General features: G+C 36.4%; 2 protein-coding genes across 2 annotated transcripts; one reads left to right on the plus strand and one right to left on the minus strand.

Moving 5' to 3' along the window:
• Positions 1–474: 474 nt before the first annotated feature.
• On the minus strand, positions 475–7,157 carry LOC107459118 (uncharacterized). The gene is made up of 7 exons (XM_016077326.3): positions 6,909–7,157; positions 6,570–6,668; positions 5,052–5,166; positions 4,723–4,899; positions 4,303–4,401; positions 3,744–3,986; positions 475–1,175 (listed from the first exon to the last, which is right to left on the minus strand). The coding sequence occupies exons 3-7, from the start codon at positions 5,124–5,126 to the stop codon at positions 753–755; spliced, it is 1,017 nt and encodes a 338-aa protein (XP_015932812.1). The 5' UTR covers positions 5,127–5,166; positions 6,570–6,668; positions 6,909–7,157; the 3' UTR covers positions 475–752.
• A 12,303-nt stretch (positions 7,158–19,460) lies between these two features.
• Positions 19,461–21,356, plus strand: LOC107459089 (uncharacterized). Its single transcript, XM_016077303.1, has 3 exons — positions 19,461–20,049; positions 20,338–21,112; positions 21,197–21,356. The coding sequence occupies exons 1-3, from the start codon at positions 19,461–19,463 to the stop codon at positions 21,354–21,356; spliced, it is 1,524 nt and encodes a 507-aa protein (XP_015932789.1).
• Positions 21,357–23,867: the final 2,511 nt, after the last annotated feature.

Genomic DNA, 23,867 nt, shown 5'->3' on the forward strand with positions numbered 1-23,867 from the left:
GTTGTAGGATTGAAAAATACATGGGTACTCTATCAAATGACAAATCAAAAGAAATGAATTGCGTACAAGTACTAAAATAGTCAACAGAATTAACAAATTAGAGTGGTAAATCTCACTATGGATATTTAAGACACGTTGGCGTCTCTGTGTAACTGATGCTTTGTTGTTATAATCGTTGAATGTAACCCCAATTGGAATTCAATAAAACATATCCATAGCTTATCAAATAATGAAAAGTAAATACACTCTTTGCTTCATTTTAAAATAAAAAAGAAAAGAAATAACATAATGATAATAACAATAATAAATGTTCCTCCCTTGTGGCAAAAGAAATAAGCTACTGAAGATAACTTCCAAATTTCTCGCCACTAGCTCAGTTCTAGTGTCTGAGATAACATACATTATTTTATAGTAAATGGACATTTTATTGTATTCACTATATACTACAGTGCTGTCATTTTATTCGGAAATAAGTGGTGAAAATCTGGTGCAATATACCAGAAAATAGATGGACCTGAAAACAGAACTAGTATCAATCACAGGACACCAAAGGCCTGCTAGGTGCACAATCAAGCATCTCAAAGGGTATAATCAGTTGTCATCAAAATCCAACATAAAGTTGGGGTAAAAGACATAAAAAATAGTCCCAAGATGGTGTGATTTTCAGTTTTAAACTAGCATGTTATAGCATCTGCTAATTACAGTTGAACAGCACTCCAGGAAAAAGGTGCTGTGTTGCTTAATTTGTCATTTTAATGCGTATCGACTCTGGCGTTTCCATACTCTTGATTAACCAAGACATTCTCATCATTATGGTTAACGATCTCGGTGTCCATTCTAGGGTCAGGGTCTAAGTCAGGGGAAGATTCTCTCTTCTCGTAGTCAGATGGGTCAGAATCAGAATCTAACTTAATTGAATCTAACGATGGAGGAGCAACTGGAACTGATGATAGAGAGTTCTCCCCTGTCCAGAAAGAGGGAATCTTCTTGTCGTCCTCTTTCATCCTCTCCGCATACCTGTTTATGTCAAACCCTGTGTCATTCTTCCCGCCAAATGCAGATTCAAGTTGGTCCAAATCAAATAAATCCTCCATGATCTTCTTGGTATTGTTATCATCAGCGTAAACAAACTTCACTTTATTGTAAGTCTTAGGCTCCAATAGGGGCTTTACCATCTGCAGCAACAAATTATACATAACCATAAAATGGTGAAGGGTAACGGTAGAATTATCAACAGGTAAGGAAAGCCTTTTGAGAACTACATATGCATTTGATCTTTTAAGCACCACAGAGTAACAACATGAAAAACAACAGCATATAATAACAAAATCATATCCCACTCTAGGTGGCTCAGCTACGTAAATCAAATAACATCATGGCTACCAGAGTTTTTCTACATTTAGCTCATTTATACTAAGATGAAAGAATTACTTTCACAAATTATTCAATACAGGGCACATGAAATTCTTTCGTGCACGAATTGGCTACACGGGGAAGGAGAACCCAAACTACAATTATTATTCAAGAATTCAAGGTTTTGAAATCAAGAGCCCTAAAATGGATGAAGAATGGTAGATCAACGGGTTTGAACAATATACCGATTGAAGTTTGGAAAGATTTAGGAGGAAAAGGTGTTAGTCGGCTAACCAAACTTTTAAATTAGATTTGAAGATCTAAGAAAAGAAGCACCTTGATCCTTATTTACAAAAACGAGATATAGTTGTGGAAATCACGAGACAAACTCGTAAGTCATACTATGAAGTTATGGGAGAGGGAGATGAAGAGAAGCAAGAGAAAAAAGACAGGAGAAAAAAAAGGATGATGTAAATTATAGGATTCAAGTGAGTTTGTCATAGTGGTGGAGTGCATCGGACATCATTTGCAACAAGTACCTTTAAAATGCAACATACATGGAATGGCGTGTTGGGCAGTAAAAAGTGAACAGGAATATAAGTTTTCTGCGTTCGAAGTGAAGATGCTTAAATTGATGAGTGACCATACGCAATTGAACATAATAAAGAACGAAAACATGATAGAGAAAGTCGGAGTTGCGCCTATTATTGAGGGCATAATAGAATTCTGTCTTAGGTGGTTTGGACATGTGGGAAGTGGACTAGCAAAACATCCAATAAGGAAGGTAGATTAAATGTAAGATTGACCAATCATTAAAGGTAGAGGGAGACTGAGAGACCTAACGTTCTGTTTGGATTTCATTCTGAGACAAACCGGTAAACCCATGAACATCACCCATACCAAAAGCTAAACTTTTTTTTTTTTTTTGAAATCGATAGTTGGCGACAGTAGGACATATAAAATTGAGCAAAATTTTGCTAAGAAATATCCCATTGCAACAAAACTGCTCATGCCTGGCAATGTAAGAGAAGCCATTGATAAGATATTGAAAACTCTGAATATTTTGGGAGCCATTCCACTTCTTTCTTTTTTTATTACCATCCTCACGCGTTGTTGAGAGAGAGAGAGAGAGAGAGAGAGAGAGAGGAGAGAAGCAGAGATCAAGGGAGACGAGGCAGGGGCTGCATCAACAGAATCCAGCATCATCAGTGGCAGGAACTAGAGGATTGGAGGTAGAGGAAGGGACAGTGAGATTGAGAGAGGATCAAGAGAAGAATAGGTGGAAGAAGGAGGAGGCAGAGTGAATACGGGTTGCGACCATGGGATCTCAAGGTGGCGCAGGGGACAGAGAGATCAATAGAAAAGTGATTTGTAGAGCACAGTGACAAAGGCAGAGGCAAGAGATAAGTAGCTGCTACGACAAAATCGGAGGCACGGTCCATTGCCATTTGCTCTTCATGATCCAGATTTGCAGTACTTCATTTTAAATCTGATTTTGTTGATTGAGGAAGAAAGTGGTGGCGGTAGTGTTTGTGGTTGTGGCAGTAGCAGCAACAGCCGCGGCAGTGGTGGTGGCAGCGGCAGTAGTGCAATCTGTAGTAAAAGGGAAAGCTTGGGAGTGTAGTTCTAGGAAGATGGTTTGAAAAATATAAAGAGTATAATTGGATTATGAAAAATTTAATAGGGATAGTTTTGGAATAAAAAATTTATTTTATGTCCCTAGAATCCATCTCACTATCCTAGCTCATAGACTAGACAGAAAATATTATGATTGATTTTGTCATCTCTACATCCAAACATGATCCATCTCCATATTTTGTTTGTCTCCATATTTCCGTCTGGGACGGAATCCAGACGGAGCCTAAGAACTCTGAATAAGGTGGTCAACAAAGATTTAACATAAATGAGCATTTACTACAAACATGATACAGGAAACAATAATGTTGTTTGACTTATGTAGCAAACCCTACCAGGTATAAGATTTTATCGTTATATACTTTAGTTTCTTTTAATAACTTACACGTTCTTACGTCTCCTTTCTCTTTCTGTCTTTGACTGCTAGACTAAGAATTAAGTTTTAAAAAGAAAATATTTCAAGGACCAAACTGGAGATTTACTCAAATTAAATAGGTACTTTTGTTAATCATAGCATTGATATGTGCGCTAGGAAAACAATAATATAAAAAAAAAAGGAAAAATGAAAAACTTGGACCTGATCCCAAATATCATATCTGGCGGCTTAGATGCATATCATAAAGCTTACTAACTAAGAATGCAATTCAACTTTGGCCTCACTCTTACAGAATCTAAAATAGTCAGCCTCACAACAGCATGCAATTGTGTAAGATATCAAAGGCATGAAATTTGAGAACAGGAAAAAGCTTAATTACCGTGAAGAATGGTTCAAAGAACTTAGGTGGATTGTACAGTATTGCAAGACCCAGACGTTCAGGATACTGATCTTGCAATACATGGGCAGTTTCACGGGTCACCCTGACTGATATATGTGACAAATTGAAACCCTGGAAGTCAATTAGCCAGACCATCTGTTCCTGCTGTGGTGGAAGATTTAGAATAGCATTCTCCATGCAGTATACCAAATATTTAACCTGTCCTTTTATTGACTTCGAGTTCTGCACTCCAAGGAAGAACAAATTGGAAATCATGAATAACATTCTTCTACAACATCAGCAACAAATCAGATTTCAACCATTTGTGCAGGTATATCTACTAAACCTTGCCTGATGTCAAATCAAGGGGTAAGAAAGTGTGTCAAAATGATAGAAACTGAACCTGGCTAGGTAGCTGGACAGTGAACACAGGGTATGCTTAAAATCACCCCACATTCTCATCCTTCAGATTTCACTTATTCCAAGAACACCCCCAAAAAAATCTGACTTGAATAGACATACTACATATCATAACTTATAAATTATTTTCGAAAGATACCTGGCGACTAGGTCTCATGACAAGGACTGTTCTCCCATGCTTGTCAACATAATCTGTTCTGTAGATCTTTCCAGTATCCGCTTCCTGAGCAACATCTTCCTGCATTAACAGAAGTGCACTTCAACTAAAATTTTGGCAGAAGATAATATCAGGGTTTAATAATTTGATCAAACATTCCCAGATCACAAAAATTCCAGGTGAAGTAGATAACTAGATGGATCCTGAATCCATTAACTCAGTCTAGGAACTACATGATATTAAATTGGTGGTAGTTCAAGCAGGATCAGATATGGTTAAACACGGCCACTGGATCTGACTGAGCATCTTTAAAGTTTACGCAGTCCTACAGTTAACTCCTCCTAAGAGACAAGAGTGACCAAGAGGACAGCAAGAGACGGGCACAAATATGCAATCACTCACCCATCGGATCTCTTCTGGTTTGTATTCTGCTCTCCATTTTAGTGTCTGTTTCAACATTTTAACCGCCTTCTTGACATTCCAATTCCGCGCCCTCAAATGCCTTGCAATGGATGCATCAGAACAATAAAGAGATGCCTTACCAGACAGTGGTCCAATCAACCTTCTGACCTCCATGATCTAGAAAGAAGCAAATAATTATGAGCTAGAAAACATGTTTTCTTTCTTGCAAAGATTGCAGCTTCATATTGTCAAATACAAAGTATCGAAAAAATCGACAGCATATGAATCTTCATGGGTTCAAACCAAGAATTCACAAGTACAGGACATACCAGGGACTGCTGCTCTTCTAAGCTTAACATTTTCTCATGGCCATTAGAGGTAGTTTTCTTTAAATCCACACTCATGGTGTCAGTTTAGAGACGCTCAGAAAGAAAATAGCGAGTTCTGCAAGAGAAGACAATACCAATACATCTATGTAATTACTCATATCATTTAAAGTAAAACAAAATGCTATGCACTATGCCACTATGATACATTGAATCCAATAGCTCGTCATTTATGCAGTCTAAAATCTGTAAATAATTTTTTTTTTCTCATGGATACTACATTCATGACGTATATAGTTACAAGTTGTAAATATGAGTAACTAATATCAACTATATTATGCCATTCACTAAACTATGTAAAAAGATCTGGGAAAAAAAGCTTTGAAGGGGTCAGTGAGATTTCATTCATACTCACTCTTACTGTTTTGTTTGTTGAAAAAATTGGAGTGTTGGTCAATTGTAAAGTTTAAAATACAATTTTTAATCCATATGAAACTTAAGCCAGGCAGAACTACATTGAGGTAGTTTTGTTCGGGGGGTTATGGGGGGACAAGAGACTAAAACCTCAAAGCTAAAGCCTTTCAACCGAAAATTTGTTAATATAGAAGAGATATAGGATGCATGCAGCCAGTAGACCAACTTTACTCATTCCATCCCTGCTAGAAAGCATAACAAAAGTTAACATTATAATAAAGAGAATGCTTTAACACACATTATCACCGTGGTGGGCAAGTATTACGAATAAAATCTTCACCCCTACTTTAGCCCCATACTAAACACTCCCATAATGAAGAGTTGCTATTTGAAAGCGTGAAAATTAGAGATTTCCTTAAGCCCATAGACAGATGAAATGGGTTACAGATACAAATATTTATTTAGAACCAATCGAATGAGAGTAAAGAAGGATACGAAATGAATATTAATTCAAAATAGTTTTTTAAGCTTAACAGCTCATTTGCAATTCACATTTGTTTTACCTTCAACTAGGAAGCACACCATGTGCAACTTAAAGCAAATAGGACCATTCGAATTTAGAAGACCCCAGAACTCAGAAAGTGAGATTAAAACTTTATCATTTGAAAATGTAGATCACATAAGGGCTTACTATTGGAAAACTTTGTTTATTCACACTCCCAACTGCTTAATTGAGTTGCAACTATCTAATTTTCCCCAAATCATTTTGTACTCATGCCACATTAGGTGGGATCATCCACGGACTGCCACGATATTCTAGCATAAACATAGTTTGTCACCAAACTCAAACAAAAGAGAAGGCTTATAATAAGCCCTTCATAGCTAATCTACAAGTCTTTAACATTAGTTACAGCAATTGCTAATACACCCTTGCCCTAACATACATTGACCACTGAATAAACTTTTTGCTGAATAGTATGACCTTTACATAACTAACACTAAACTTCATATTTCATCCTAATTCATAATCAGAAGCTCCTAAATCTAACACAAATTAAAATTATCCACACAAAAGCTCAAGAAAGGTCTTCATAGAAAGGATCTTACCTCAGCTTCTACAATTGTGCTTTTCAAAAACGAAAAACACCAACAGCTTTCAGTTATTCACAAATTATACGATCCACTATGATTGTTGCCAAAAATTACCTTTAAAACAAAGATTGAAAAATACGAAATTAAAAATGATATTTTTCCTGCTTCGCAGAGTACCACGTTACATAATAATATAATATAAATAAATAAATGGTAATAATAAGGACTAAAAGAAGAACGGAGTCAAACATATAGCAAAATAAAATAAAATAAATATAAAAAGAAAAAACTATGAAAATCAGGAGAAAACGAACGACTAAGAATAGAATAGAAGCGAAGAGATCAATGGTTTACCTGACTCCGAAAGGTTTGGATTTTGGCGAGAGAGAGAGACAGAGAGCGAGAGAGAAGTCAACAGCTCTTCCGTTTTCCCTCTCTCTGTGTTGTGACTTGTGATGACTGATTAAGGGAGCTTTTGGCTTTTGAGAATTGAGATGGTACAGTTGAGCAGATAATTAAAAACTAAAAATTAAATATAAAAACATAAAAGAGCAGGTGGATTTTGGAGAAAGTGATGCTGATTCTGATTCTGATTCCGATTTATTCTTGTATTTTATTCTTTAGAACTGTATGCATTTGTGGAGACTGACTGCACCGATGAGAATTATATAAATATTAAAGCATTAATAGTATTCCAACTTTTTTAGAAATTAAATAACAATAGTAGAATAGTAATAATAAATTTAAAATTGGCTAAAATTAATAAAATAACTTTTTTTTTAATAGAGCCAAAGACTCTTCTTTTTGAAGTTTGTTATTTTTACGATGATTTTCGGACTAAATTCGAGTCATTCTTCAAGTAGATTTAACTCAATTCAAAATTATTATATTTTATAATTTTACTATATGTTTTATGTTAAAATTAATAACAAAATATTTTGTTTATTTATTTCAATTAATATTTTTTATATTATCTGATGTTGTTTATGTTTAAATAATTTATTTGGCAGAAATTCGAATCTAATTAAATTTAGGGTAATTCACCCTAATAAACCATTTGAAAATTAAATTTACGTGTATTCTCCAAAATAAAAGAAAGTTATTTGTATGCCTCAATTCACATATATATGTAAATTGAATTTATAAGATTTAAATTACTTGTATGTTATCTCCACTACTAAATTCGATTTAGCTCCTTCATAGTAAATCGAATGAAAAAGATTCAATTTACAATAAGGTAGAGATGGTTTTAACACGCCCACAATAAATTAAAGTCAATAGTTTTGATTTAAAGGTATTGGTAAATCGACGCACATAGATTGGATTTACATGCAAAAATGTTCCATATTAATTCGAATCAAATGGGGGTAGATTTAGTGTGAATGTGCCTATATATACAATTTCAAAACCGTCCATTCGAATTACAAAACACACAAACTCCTCCACGATCCCTATCACCGAGCAACGAAATCTTGGAAAGCAACCCCAAAAAAATCGAATCCGAACACATGGAGGACGATCCGAATCGTCTCTATCAGTTAGACGGAGTCAGCATATTGCTAGTGCCGTCCACCTCGAGGTTAGTGAACAAAAATTTTTGTTTTGAATATAAATTAGTCTTTTTACTAATGTTAACATAATTTGTGTAGTAGTTGTTTAGAGTCGTTAATTAGGAATTAGAAAATTATTTTTCTTTTTAATATAAATGCTTGTTAGAACTAATAAGCTATTATGTGGTTAGATTTTGAGAACTTAAAATGGTACCTAAAAAGGTTTGTTAGGATTTTAGGCTACGTTAGATATTTGAAGTTATTACTTTTATATTCAGCGAGACTTAGTTTAGGGTTAGGGTTAAATATAAAATTTTTGATATTTTTGATACGCTAAAGATAATTTTTTTTATACCATCTTGTATGACTGAACGAGACTTGGTTTCGATTGGACGAGTCATTGGTGAGTGATGCGGAATTTTAAACCACAAACTAACCGGCAAGTGCATCGGGTCATACCAAGTAATACATCAAAAACTTGAAAGAGGGTTATCGTCGGTTAGGATTTTCTTCTCAATAAAAGAAATCACTTCATTGCAAGTATAGTCCCAAACCGACAAACAACCTTCAATCAAAGTTTAATTTTGTTTGTCACAAGTGCAAACCAATAAAAATACCGAGAGTATTAGATCTCAGGTTGTCTCTCAAAGGAATTACAGTGAGGTATGCATGTTATCGGTTATGAGGTCCAAAGGGGTGGTTTGCAATTAAGAGGACAAGAATCTAAATGGCAAGAAAATAAAGCAAACAACTAAAGATAGCAAATATTAAAGAGAGGCATGGCAAGGATTGAGAATCAAGGTTTTCTATTCTAGTCATTAATCATAACACAATAACTACCAAGAGATAATCCTATTTCGTTATCTCCAACATCAGGAGAAAATCAAACAAGACTAGTTAATCTCAATCCATAAGTCTTAATCAACTTACTAATTGAATTAGCAAGAGATTAGCGTCAATGGAAACAATATTAACCAACAACTCTAGATCACCAACATAAGTTGGGTATTAATGACTCAAGAGCACCTAATTTCTCTTTCCAAACCAAGAATGCTCAAAATCTACTCTAAACCTAAGCCAAGCATTTTATCAAACACTTGGTGTGCAACAAAAGAAATGCGTCACAAATTACAAAAATAATAAAATCTATTACTACCAAATGCAAAAAAGTAACAATAACAACTCAATTAAACAATAAGAAACATAAAAAGGCATCAATTGCATTAAAAAAAATTGAAATTAACAATAGTTCATAAAACTAAAAAGTAGTTCAAAAGAGAAACTAATAAGAGGAAACAAGAGAATTAAACTACTAGAGCATGAAAATGTAAAGAGAACTACACTAAAACAAGAAATAAAATCTGAAATTAAAGAGAAAATTAACCTAAAAACCCTAATTCTAGAGAGAAGAGGGAGCCTCTCTCTCTAGAAAACTATCCTAAAACATGGTCCTAAGCTACACTAATTGCTCCCCTTGATCCATCTTGAATTTGGCCTCTAATAGCTTTAGAAATGAGTTGAATAGGGTTTGGATGACCTCAGAAATTGCCCCAACGTGTTCTTTGATGAAGTAACGTGTCACTTGTCACGCGTACACAGGATGTCACGCGTACGCGTCATATTGCATTTTTCAGGTCATGCGTACGCGTGGATCACACGTACGTGTCACATGGCAAATTCTCAAATCCTCATTTCTTCATCAATTCTCCACTTTGCATGCTTTTTTTTTCATTCCTTTAATCCAATCCATACCTTATAAACCTGGAATCACTCAACAAATATATCAAGACATCAAATGGAATTAAAGTGAATTAAATTTAGCAATTTTAAGGCCTAAAAGGTATATTTTCACTTTTAAGCACAAATTAGGAGAAATTCACAAAACTATGCTATTTTATTGAATAAATGTGAGATAAGTTGATAAAATCCACTAAATTCAACATGAGATAAACCACAAAATTGGAGTTTATCATCATATCAAGTAATACCTCAAGTGAGTGAGGATCGATCCCACGATGATTGATGGATCAAGCAACAATAATTGAGTGATTCACTTAGTCAGACAAGTAAAAAGGAGTGTTTTGGGTTCAATTGCATTAAACATTAATTCAAAAGATCTAACAAAGCAAACAATAAATTGGTTGTGAGAATTAATGAGAGAAAAACATTAAGGTTTTGGAGATGTTCAAATTTTAGGATTAACAATTCTTAGTAACTACTTTGATTATGTAAAGATTCAATTCACAACAAACTTTAAGTGATTAGACTCCAATTCTTTGGTAATTTAATCCTCCTCTAACTTAATCAACCATCAATTCCTTGGTCACTTAATCTAATTAGAGGGTTTAAGTTCAAATCCTAGTTTATAAGCCACACAAAATCCTAAAAACCCAAAGATGATATGATTATATGTCACATATCATATTAAATATAGATAGTTAGAGAGTTATGAGAATTCAGTTTCAAGTTGTTATTCAGGTGATATAACTTTTCCAAGATTTAACAAGAATTCAAGTTAGAAAAGAGTTATCTTCCAATACACTCTAATCCGTAGGATGAAAAATGAAACAAATTCTTGAATGTAAATCAATGCATAAATCAGAAGTAGAAAATAATAGTTATTAATCCATCCAAATAAACAAAACTCCTAACCTTAACAATGGAAGTTTAGTTGCTCATGGTGTGAAAAACTCTAGCAGAGAAAAGTGTAAAGTGTGGAATAGGAGAAGAAGAGAGAGAGAGGAGAGAGCCCGAAGGGCTGAATCTTTTCTCCTTTTATATCTAACATAATTCATCTAGAAATTAAATTCAAAAACCTAATTAATATCTTTCTAATTAAAAATAAATTAAAATATAAGTTAAATACACGAGATTACATTTCTGAGGATGTGGGGACCACCCTGGGTCCAGAGACTAGCGCCAAACGCAGAGCAAGTGGCGTTTGGCACCACCTGAAGCATTGGGAAGGCACAAAACTCGAGGAGCTTGGTGCCATACTTGAAGTCCAGGTGTTTTCTGCCCCAATGGTGGCATTTGGAGCTAATTGGCATCACTCATGGAGCCCTACTTAGAGTCGTGGCGTTTGACTTGAGAATATGGCAATTGGGTGGCGCCATACTTGAGATCCATAGTGTTTGGCACCACCTTCCGCCCCAAAGGTAGTGCGTAAACATAGACTATTATATATCGTTGGAAAGTCCTAGAAGTTGGCTTTCCAATGCCATTAAAACTGCATAAATTGGATCTCTATAACTCAAGTTATACTCATTAGAGTGTGAAGAGGTCAGGGTTGACAACATCCATGAATTCTCTTTGCACTTTGCCAAACTCACCCGAACGCTACCTATAATAAATTAAATTGCAAAATAAATCAAAGTAGCATTCATGGTGGCTTAAAACACCTAAATCTCAGAATAATATAGCAAATTCACATGCAAATTACTAAGAAAAGATAAGAAAGTTGCCCATGCATTAGTGAGCGCATTCGTGGAGAGATGACGTCTAGAGATGCATAATTTTTACATGTTGTTCGGGGAGTGAACAATCACACTGTAGGATGTAGCGTACTAGTTAGGACTTCTGATCGACGGTCAGTATGTCAGCGGATGCCTCATGGACTTTGAGCAACATATTGTGGGCGGCCACCCAGCATGGGTATGGTTTGAGAAGCTGTTGGGTGTTTTGCCTCCTACGAACTGTATCAAGAAGTTCATAGTGAAATGCACTTGGATGTAGGACACATTTGGTGAGCTTCTGCAGGGGGCAGACGATAAGACGGTTAAGAGGTATGCCCGTGTGTATATCATGATTCTCTTGCCGACAAAACTGTTCGGGGATAAGTCTAGTGCACGTCGTCACATTCGTTGGCTACCCTACATCGCCAGGCTAGACGACATGGGTCAATATAGTTGGGGGTCTACTACATTCTCATGGTTATATATGTGCATGTGTCGTGTGGCCAATAAGAATGTCGTCAAGTTGGCCGGTTCATTGCAGCTTCTGCAATCCTGGATCTTCTAGAGATTCCCTAGTTTTCGACTAGATGAATTTGATATCTTTCATTAGCCGTTGGCGTCGAGGTACTCTCTTTTGGGTTCAGCATCATGTTTTTAAGAATTCATCGGTTTACTTCTTTGTTGATCAAATATTTTGGTTTTCAGATGGTCATGTTACCAGCCGACGTTAAGTGACAGGGGGCCTCAGGTCACACATTGGAGGTGTCACGCTTCCTTGACGAGATTAGCATGATCATGTAGGAGGATGAGCTGGCCAGACACAGATCTCCGGTAGTTGGATCCCAGGCCCGTGTTGATTAGATCTGAATGAGTCTCCTACTCGACTTGTAGACGACACATTTGTATTGGGCGGGACACCTCCCTCGACATTTGCAGCGCCTACTACATCACAGCCTGGTCCATCCACATCGCAGGAGCGCACACTAGACGAGGTGGAGCAGGCTAGAGATGGAGACAGTGACGAGGACGAGGTCCCTCTAGCCCAGAGAGCACGACGGATCAGGCATCCTCGACACTGCTTCATTGGATCGCATCTCTTTTGAGTTTTGAGGAGCGCATATTTCATTTTATGTTATGTATTTCAGTGTTAGTTTTGTAATCATTGTAGTTATGTATTCCATGCAGTTATGTATTCCTTATTTTCATGTATTCCACGTTGTCATGCAGTGATGTTATGTTCATCATATTTATAGTTTATGTTATGTTATGTTATGTTATATATTCAGACCTTTTTTATTGATGTTCTATATTCCACTTTTTATGATCAATCTTTATTATAACATGAGTCCATAAGTAGTAAATAGAGAACACAAGGACTATAACATCAACATAAAGAAGAAGAAAAACCAAGAAGAATAAGAAAAATAAGAGATATAGGGCAGAACAAGAAGGCATATTTTGAATAGAGATGAGGCTGTGAATGGGCCAAGGCAAGGGCAACATGATAGAGACAAGGGTTCAAATTGTAATGACACTGTGAGTGAGATTGAAAGCCCAAATGAAGTGCCTAGAGCAGGTTGACAAGCCATATCAATATGAATCAAAAGCATTCAACTCTCAAATTTCTTCTGATGATGAGGTCAGAAAGCCTAAATTTTATAAATTTGATGAAGACATTAGTTACGGTGAAGTGAATTTCGAAGTTGGAAAAATTTTTGACACTATGGCACAATTCAAGCAATCATTGAAGGACATGTTTGTTTTTAAAGGAAAAGAGTTAAAGTATATAAAAAATAAAAAGTATAGAGTGAGAGTAAAGTATGCTGAAGAGGGTTATCCTTGGCTAATCCTAACTTCCTAGAACAGTTAGGAATTGTATTTTCAAGTCAAAACATATGTTAAGGAGCACACTTGTGGTAGAAATCTTACAAGCAACATGACAAGTAGATCATGGATTACAAGCAAGCTAGTGAAGAGGTTGGTCACATAGTCGTAACTATCACCTAAGGAAGCTTTAGAGCACATGAAAGAGGATTACAATGTCCATATCCACCCTAAAATGATCAGCAGAGCTTTGAAGGCAGCTAGAGAGGAGGTTATAGAAAATGAAAATGAGCAATTTGGGAATGTTAGAGATTACTTGTGTGAGTTTCATAGGAATAATCCAGAGTCAACAACTATAGTGGATGTCATCCTTCAACCTGAATCACCACCTGTGTTTGACAAGCTATACATATCATTGGATGCATATAAACATGGATTCAAGGTAGGATGTCATCCTTTAATTGGGCTAGTTGACTGTCACCTAAAGGGTTATTTTGGTGGCCACCTCCTTTCTGTCGTGGCTCAAGACGCTAACAACCACTTCTTCATAATTGCTTATGTTGTGGTTGACAGTGAATGTACTGAAACATGGAGGTGGTTTCTAACTCTCCTCCAGGAGGACCTAAGCTCATACACTGAATTTGGCTGGAATTTTATTTCTGATCGGCAGAAGGTTTGTTAAGTATTTATGTGTTAATTATTTTTGTGTTGATACTAAATTTTATTTGATGTGTTATTTTATTTGATACCCAATCTGAATTATTAATCCAATGATTGTGTGCCTATTGTGTGGAAGGGATTGGCAATTGCTCTTCAAGAAGTTATGCTACGGGCAAATCACAGAAACTATTCTATTACATCTGAAAAAAAATTGTTAAGCAATGGAAAGACATACAATCCAAGGGACAAGTGTGACAATGTGCAAGGAGTATAACAACTCTAGAATTTCGTGCGAATATGGACAAGTTAAAATCGGTGAACCAACCAGCTTGGGAGTATCTCTCCAGATTTTGTGAATCTACACAGACTAAAAGTCAATTCTCTCAGTATTCAAATATTGATAATATTACTAACAATATGTGTGAGGTTTGGAATGCTAAGATTGTGGAATATAAGAGCAAGCCAATTTTTATAATGTGTAAGAATTTGAGGTGTTATATAATGAGAAAAATGGCTGGACATAAGAAGAGGCTAAGTAACTATCATGGAAAATTGGCTCCTGTGCAACAGTAGAGGTTGGATGAATTCATTAAGTTTAAAAGCACTAAGTGGACAGCTGAGTGGACTGGAGATGATAAGAGAATTATCTTTGAGGTTCAAAGACGCCAAAGCAAACTTAGAGTGAATCTAAAGAAAAAGATCTGCACTTATAACCTATGGCAGCTTACTAGTAATTCTCTAGTACTAGTAATTTGTAGTTATTTAATGTTGAGATTTCTAATAAGGCAATTTATTGTAGGCATGCCATCTAAATATGAAGTTGCTGCAATCTCTAAGCTACGGAAGCTTAACTTGAAGCCTGAAGATTTTGTGCATGAGTGGCTTACCATGGATGCCATTCGTGCCACTTATGGTATAACAATTCAACCCATAAATAGAGAGGAGTTTTGTGCCACTTATGGCTTAACATCAGATGCTTTAGTCCAATGGCACCTTCCATCAAGAGACTCCCTGGTTGTCCTAGGAAGAGAAGAAATGTTGATCCTGTGTTTGAGAGCCAATTAACAGGGAACAAAGTGAAGAAGGCCTTCGAAGTGACATGTAGCAAGTGTGGGAAAAAAGATCACTATTATAAGACATGTAAGGGAGCTCCAAGGGATTCTAATTGACAACCAAAGAAGAAGAAGGCAAAACAATCAAAGATATAATAATTAGGCTAGTATTAGTATTTATAGGAATTTAAATGTCTTATAATGTAAGTATCAAAGGGATTTATATGTCTTGCAAATGGGTTAATGAGGGGTTCATGTGTCTTAGAAATGGTTTAATGAGGAATTTATATGTCTCCTAAATGTCTTATTATTGTTTACAAGGTGATAACCCAACTAATATTGCACCCAAATCTGGTGCTGCTCCATCTGCAGTACTAGATTCTATGGTCAGTTCATGACTCATTTATGTTATCAAATTATGGTGTGACTTAAAATAGGATACCTATCACTGTGCAAAAATTATAGGCCAAAGTAAAGAAGCAAAAGAAGAAGTTACCAAGAAATTTTACTCCAATGACACTTCAACAAATAGGAGAAAAAATTTCAGTGTCCCAATTTACTCCTACAAGTGAAGTAATAATGAAAAACTTAACATTGTGATTGAATTTTTAGTGTCATGTTCAGATTCTAATTCACATTATATTTCATAAAAAAAAACAGGCTCAAAACATCAATGGACATAGTAGTGAAAATGACAATGGATCACTTGCACTAAATCCAGTCATACCTAATCTGACTACCCCAGGCCCAACCATAACTACAAGCAACCATGTCTTGCAAAATATGATCAATGTTCCATAGATTCCTGCTTGATTCAGGAAGAAGCAACCAATCGTAAGCCATTGACACCTCAAGTTCATGGACTGTTACTTCCACCCATTGTACCCATAAACCAAGTCCCATTAACCCAACCAAAGATTGCTACAAGATCAACTAAGTCCATTGGAATTTCTCTTGAGACATAGGTATCAACTAGTGCTAGCACGACAATTAGGATGTTCCAATTTATCCCAACACCAGGACTCAAACAAGGAATCAGGGGACCAAGTTTCGGAGCACCACCAAGCATTAAGGAATTTGGCTCCACTGCATCACCTTTCAAAGCTCTATAGAAAAAATGAGGACTAGATAGTTATGGCTAGTATTTTAGATATATAGTATCGATCAAGTTGGATAGTATTTTGTAACTGATATCTGAATGCAAACTATGCATAGTATTGGTTAAGTATTTTGGAACTTCTAGTACTTAAATACTTTATATTTTCTGTTTTGTTTAGTTACTAGGGTTAGTATGTATTGGCATGTAGGTGTTGCTTTTGTGAGATGTTGTTACATGTCGTAAGTAGTTTGCAACTTTCTATATATTAGATATTTGTTTTTCAAGTTAAAGATTTTCATTGCTTATTGAATTTGGTTTATTCTTGATTCAATGAAATTGTATGAAAACATACTTCAAATAACAAAATATTGAAAAATTGTCACTTCAACTCAAAACAGTGAAAAATACTAAAAGACCATCAATCACATTCTTACTTGTAATTTAACTCACAATAATCTTTCCATCATCAAAATCCAACAATTTTTACATCTCAGTCACCATCCTTAATGTGCATCTAACTTATAACATTAAAAACCAAAATAAGTTATAATTTTTTACATCCTATTAGGTTGAAGTGCAGTAAACAAGAATCCAAGAGCAACGGCAATGAAAAATGTTATGATGATACATCCATTTTGTCTTGTGTAACTTCTTCTATAAACTCCATCATAGAGCTTAATCTCAATTTCTTTAATTTTTTCCTCTAACTCCTTTAATCTACCATGAACTTCCATCTTCTACACTTTCACCATCATATAGTTAGACTCAGTTATGAGCTCATCCAACCACTTAAAATATTTACAATGTATTGAAAAAGTCTACAATTATGAACAATTATTTTTTAATCAACCTAATTATAGAGAAGATTGTAAGATGAAGTGAATACTAATTTACCTTGAAATAACTGCAACCAAAGAACAACCTATTTGGGTTATTTGATGTGGTGGATTCAAAAAGAATTGCATAAACTCCACAATTGTAAATTGGATGTATGAACTTCTTCCTTGCCATGCCAACATTGCCAGAGTTGTTGCTTGAAGAGCCCATCGACTTCTCTTTCCATGAATGACAGATTGAACCTGATGAATGATCTTCCATGTCATCACTAAGGGTAGGGTTTGATATCTAGGGTTCACATCAACATTTGGGTTAGCTCTTTTGAAGAACTAGAATAAAAACTATAACGTTTTTTATGACTGTGTACAGGCTTTTTGTCCTATCAAATATAGTCAGTCCACGTATAAGAGTGACCGGTACACATAGGCTTTTCTGGTTACCATTTACCCGAAAACCTACAAGAGGGGTTTTTCAGTCACAAGGAGAAAATGGACGAGGATCGCGTTTTTATTTTCTAATGGTCAGGGGGTGCCAGGTCCTTTTGGTAAATGGTTAGGGACAGAGGTAGGGTTTTACTCGTAGAATTAAGGCTATTTTAATTATACTCAGTTCTCTCCTCTCTACACCTTCTGAATCTCCCTTTTCTCCACCATGCCTCCATTGCTTCCTCCGCCTCTCTTCTGTACACCTCCGCTTCTGCTCTCCTCCCCTACCATGCTCTCGGCCCCTACCCCTTTCTTTTCCACTGCTCCTCCACCTCTGCATCTGTTCATTACACCTGTTAGCCACCATGCCACCACCATGCTTCTGCATTTGTTCTCGCCCACCACCCATTCACCTATGGCCTCCTCTCCCACCACGCTTGGGCTCTACCTCTACCAATCATTTGCCCTTCTCTCTCTCTGGTCTGCTTGATCTAACACAACAACGAAGTCTTCGAATCTTTCATCCTTCCAATTGAAATATCGTCACCCACTGTCTTTCCCTCCTTGCTGTCCTTTTCCTCTACTTCTTAGATCTGTAATAACGTCCTCTTTATTTCGACCATTTCTCCTTTATTGCACTGCCTCTAAAAAAATTGATTTTTTTCATTAATTTTAGTTTGTTCGTGTTGAATTTATGTTAAATGTGTTATGATGAATTCCTAATAGGTGAAGAGGTAGAGCAGCCACTCCATGACAATGATGGAGGAAGGAGATAGGGCAAAAAGAAGCAAGGGTGAGTTGACTAGTTAGCGGTGTCAGTGGTTAAGATGACATAGGGAGGGAATAAGAGATTATGAACAACTCAGACTTTTTTCTCTTTTTATAAATGGTAAATGAGAGCAAAGTTTAAATTAGGTTTTTAATTTAAAAGATAAAAAATAAAATAAGTATTAAAGTGTATAATAAATATTTTAACTAAAAAAATTGATTTAGAAATATTTAAAAATTGAAAAATAAATGGAGCATTGATTCACCAAATAATTTAAAGAGTATATAGAGTATTGATTCACCAAACTATTGAGGAGTATCCACCAAAGTAATAGTGGAAGGTTGGAGATTAAGAATACGGTAGGACATAATTAGATTATAGTTGCAATTTAAGTTTAAATAAGTTAAGAGATAATTTTAAAATTTTGAATAATTTTTTAGAGTTTAGATAGTTTTGCCAATCAAAATTTATTTTTTATGGATATAACCTTAATTTTATTTTCTTAGATTAATTTATTAACGGCTAAATTTTTTATGATTAAAAATAATTATTTACTCCAAATAAACTATTTTCATTATGCATGACAAATTTTCATAAAGCCAAAAAAATATACAAGCTATTTTTTTACATCCTTTGAAGTAAGAAAAAAAAGTAATTGAAAAGTTAATCAACTTAAATTTGTGATTTATTTTATAGTTTTACTATATTAATTTAAAGGTAATTAAACTTTTATTTTTTTATATGATTTAGTGGTGTGAGTTATGCTGCGTTATGATCATTAGGGGGGAATTACACTGTTATGACGGCGTTACTTTTAGGAATTTAGGAGAGAAGAAATTGGTGGGTCCGATTTCAAGCAGAGAGAGGAAGGAACGCAAATCGAACCCACAGATTTGTGTGAGAGAGAGATTCAGTAACATCAAATTGGACCCACTGATTTGTGGGAGTCCAATTTTATAAAATGAAGAGTGCAGTAATTGGACCCACCGATTTTGGGTGGCCAAACATTTTTTTTTAATCCAAGAGTGCACCAATCGGACCAAGCGATTTGTGTGGCACGCGGTCAGTCGGTCCGATTCGCCTGTAACTGCATACATAAATGAAAAAAAATCACAGAAGCCTCATTTCGTCATCGCCGGTCTCAGCTGATGTTCTTCCTCTTCTCTCATTCTTCTCCTTCATTCTTGTAGAATAGATTTCAGTGAGTGTGAGAATAGGCAAGTACGTATACTGATATGGATGATAGAGTTGTGTTGAAAATTTTTTGTTACGGGCAGATTTTGTTGCAAACATATGAAGGAGTTCAATTTGTGTGTGAAAATTCATTAGATGTTGTTATTCCGTTCACATTGTCATTTGAGGAATTGAAAGGTGTGATTTGTGAGAAGATAGATTCTCAAAGATCTAGGAGAGTATCGTGTATTTTGTACAGGTATCCTTTATCTGTGTTTGGTGGGTTTGTTCAATTTCAGACCAAGTATGTGACGGATGAAGCGAGTATGCATGAAATATTTTCAATGTATATGGAAAATCACCACCGAATATCGTGCATCGAGTTGTATGTTGAGTTTGAGCAATCTGAAGTGGACTGTAACATTGAATTGGAAGATTATAATAGTGAAAGCGAGGATGAATTTGAAAGTAATTATGAGATGGTTGGTCCAGGTGAAGACGAAGATGAAGCTGGCAGCGCCATGAACGCAGATGTGGTGGAAGTTGCAAATGCACTAGCAAACCCGCATCCGTTTCAGGAGCCTTCTTTCATGCGGTCGTTGGATTTGGAGGCTATGCGCGCACTGGAGTTTCCGCAATATATAAATGCAGGTGCGTAAAGCTAGACAGCTATGTGAAACTCTGTAGTAGCTGATCAATAAGTCAGATGAGTAATATATGTGATATGTGGATAGTCATTTGTGACCATAGCATTTGATTTTTTTATTAATTAATAGTTCTTTGTTATGGATTATATTTAGTTGTTTTTTACGTAGATAGAATAGCGAAAAAAAAGACTATTATGATCTTACATGGTAAAGTGTGTTTGTTAATTGAGTTGTAATAAATGATTTATTACCGAGTACATAATACATGATTTATTTCTTTTGATGTATGCAGTGCTTCCTGTTGTGGCGGATGGTGAGTTCACAGTGGGGATGAAATTTAGTTCAAGGGAGGCAGTAATCAAGGCAATGAAAGATTATACCATCCGGAGAGGTGTAGACTATCGGGTATATGAGTCGGAACCGACGACATTCTATGCCGAATGTACAGAATATGGCAATGGTTGTAACTGGTTGATCAGGGTTACCAAAATGCAAAACAAGTACTGTTGGGAGATAAGGAGGTACAATGGAAGTCACACTTGTACTAGGTCTACTATTTCTCAAGACCATTCAAAGATGGATTCTAAGACAGTTACAGAAGCAATTAAGCTGTTGGTAGAGGTTGACCCGTCTATAAAGGTGAAATCATTCATTGCTGAAGTCCAGTCAAAGTTTAACTACACCATCAGTTATCGCAAGGCTTGGTTAGCAAAGCAGCAGGCGGTGGAATCAATTTTCAGAGGTTGGGAAGCATCGTATGAAGCTTTGCCCATATGGTTTGAGGTCATGTATCACAAGGAGCCATCAGCAGTGGTTCACTTTGAAACAATGCCTGCTTACCAGGGGGATGATTTGGTTCCTGATATACGTGTACTGCATAGAGTCTTCTGGAGTTATTACTCTTGTATAAGGGCCTTCAGACACTGCAAGCTAGTAGTGCAGGTGGACGGGACTCATTTGTATGGAAAATACAAGGGTTGTTTATTGGTTGCAGTCTCACAAGATGGTAATAACAACATCGTGCCTACTGCATTCGCCATAGTAGAGGGAGAGACTTCTGATGCATGGTACTTTTTCCTGAGTAACTTGCGTTAACATGTGGTGACACATGATGGTGTGGGACTTATCTCTGATCGACACGATTCTATTAGGTCAGCTATTGAGAGAAGTAATGGGGCTTGGTCTCCTCCTAGAGCATTCCATATGTTTTGTATCCGGCATATTAAGTCCAACTTCTTGAGGAAGTTTAAGGCACCTTACTTGCAGAAGCTCACCGTCAACATTGGTAAGTTTAAATACAATGAACTTTGAATTTATTGTAAGTACGATCAAATAGAATGGTGTTCATTGTTGACTGAATGTTTTTCATAAGATACTCGAGGACGATCAGGGAGTAACAGATGCGCTATGAACGATTAAAGAAACGGGGTGAGGCTTACACCAACTGGCTTGATCGGATCCCACGTGAGCAGTATGCTTTGGCATTTTATGATGGATACCGATGGGGTCATATGACCACCAATCTTGTGGAGTGCATCAACTCTGTCTTAAAGGGTGCACACAATTTCCCGGTGACTGCGCTTGTTAAGGCTATATTTTACAGACTGAATGAGTTGTTCACTAGAAAAAGAGCCGAGGTTGAAGCCCGAATTAATGCTGGACTTGTGCTCTCTAAGATGGTGACCTCCAAGCTGCATGCAAATCAACGAGCATCGGGTAACATACATGTTAGTTATTTTGATAGAGAACATGAAGTATTTGAGGTACGCGAGATGCCGAGTGAGGTTGAGTATGCAGTTAACCTACGCCACCGTCGTTGCAACTGTGGTGAATTCTAGGTTGACCGAATTCCGTGTTGACATGTGTTTGCTTGTTGTGCAAATCAGCGGTTGGACTGGCAAGTATATGTTCATGATGTATACAAGATGGACTAAGTTTGAAGAGTATATAGGGCTTGGTTTAGACCACTGGAAAATCCTGCAACGTGGCCTGCTTATCATGGCCCTCGATTCGTTGGAAACTTGTTTCTCAGACGTGTAGCCAAAGGTCGTCTGAAGATGACCCACTTCTTGAATGAGATGGACACTCGTATGTTATGTCGCCCTAGGCAATGCAAGCAATGCGGTACCGAAGGCCAAAGTCGTAGTAGATGTCGCCAAGGCAGTGGACCAAGTGCAGGTCCAGCCAAAGAGTAGTAGTTACCTTTTTTTACATTTCATTTGAATTTACATTTATGTACGACATTGACATTTGAATTTACCAACTCGTGCTTGTATTCATTTCAAACCTGATTAACATACTCGATAGAAAAATAATCATAACAACGTAATTAACATATTCGATAATTAAATAGTAATAACAACCTAGTTAACATACTCAATAAGTAAATAGTAATAACAACCTAATTAACATACTCAATAATTAAATAGTTACAACTTCATTTTTAGATAGTAATAACTACCTAATTAAAAACTTAATTCATCCATACAACTTCACTTCCTCGGTGCCCACTTCATATCTTTGTATAACTTTTTGCACTTCTTGGCAATCCTGTTAAAACCGGATGGTGTATACCGATTCGCACTCCGACGTGGAGGATTAGCTCTAAGGTTGTAACATTTACCTTTTTCACTTGTGGCCGTACCTATGAAAACACAACAAATGTTGGATGCTATTACTCAAATGGCAATTCAATACGTAATATAAATACAAGTTCACCATGAAGCTACTAATAAAAATTCATAATCAAGCCCTAAATCATTACCAATAGTTTATTTTACCTGCACTAGGCGCTGGATCCTCATCAACAGCATCATCATCATTCTCATCCTCATCTTCATCCTCACCCTCATCCTCATCCTCATCCTCATCCTTATGCTCACCCTCACCCACATCCTCTGGATGGTCTACTAGGTAGTTACCAGTCTCATCATCAACTGCCCTATTACTCTTATGAATCAGACTCATCGGAATACATCTAAGGTTTCCACTCTATATAATCCCTCCCGCCCCTTCAGCACTTCTGCTCGAGTCAACAGACATTCTGGCACCATAATTATCAGAAGAAGTGCGAACCCGAGGTCTCGAATCCAATGACCTCCTAGCTGGAGTAATACCACCCAAATGTGTTTGATGGTTGGTGAAAATGTCAACATAATTACCTAAATGTGAGTGGTGCGACCCCGATGCCATGAAACCAAGCAGCTGACTGAATGAAGTTTGCTCTCCATACTCAAATTGTGGACCACCCCAATATTGTTGATGTACTGGGACTGACGCTGAAAAATAATCAGACAGATGCGTGTCAGGAACATATGGTGCAAAATAGTCAACCCCCTGTTGTGGTGGTTCCAGTGACGGTGGTGGTGGAGGTACCGGTGCCGGTTCGGTTCCGGTGCTGGTGGTAGTGGAGGATGGTGCGGTGATTTAACAACCACAGACTAACCGGCAAGTGCACTGGGTTGTACCAAGTAATACCTTACGTGAGTAAGGGTCGATCCCACGAGGATTGATGGATCAAGCAACAATGATTGATTGATTGGCTTAGTTAGGCAAGCAGAAAAGGATTTTGAGATATTCAAAATGTTTAAATTTGAAAATATCAGAAGGCAGGTACGCAAGTAAGTAAGTTGAAAATAAAATATTGGAAAGATAGTTAAGGCTTCAGAGTTATCTATTTTTCCGGATTAACTTTTCTTACTAACTATTTTAATCATGCAAGATTTAATTCATGGCAAACTATATGTGACTAGACCCTAATTCCTTAGACCTTCCTAGTCTCCTCTAAAATTCATTAACTGCCAATTCCTTGGTCAATTAATT

The sequence above is a fragment of the Arachis duranensis genome, chromosome 7 (genome assembly GCF_000817695.3).
Source record: "Arachis duranensis cultivar V14167 chromosome 7, aradu.V14167.gnm2.J7QH, whole genome shotgun sequence".
Lineage (NCBI taxonomy): Eukaryota > Viridiplantae > Streptophyta > Magnoliopsida > Fabales > Fabaceae > Arachis > Arachis duranensis.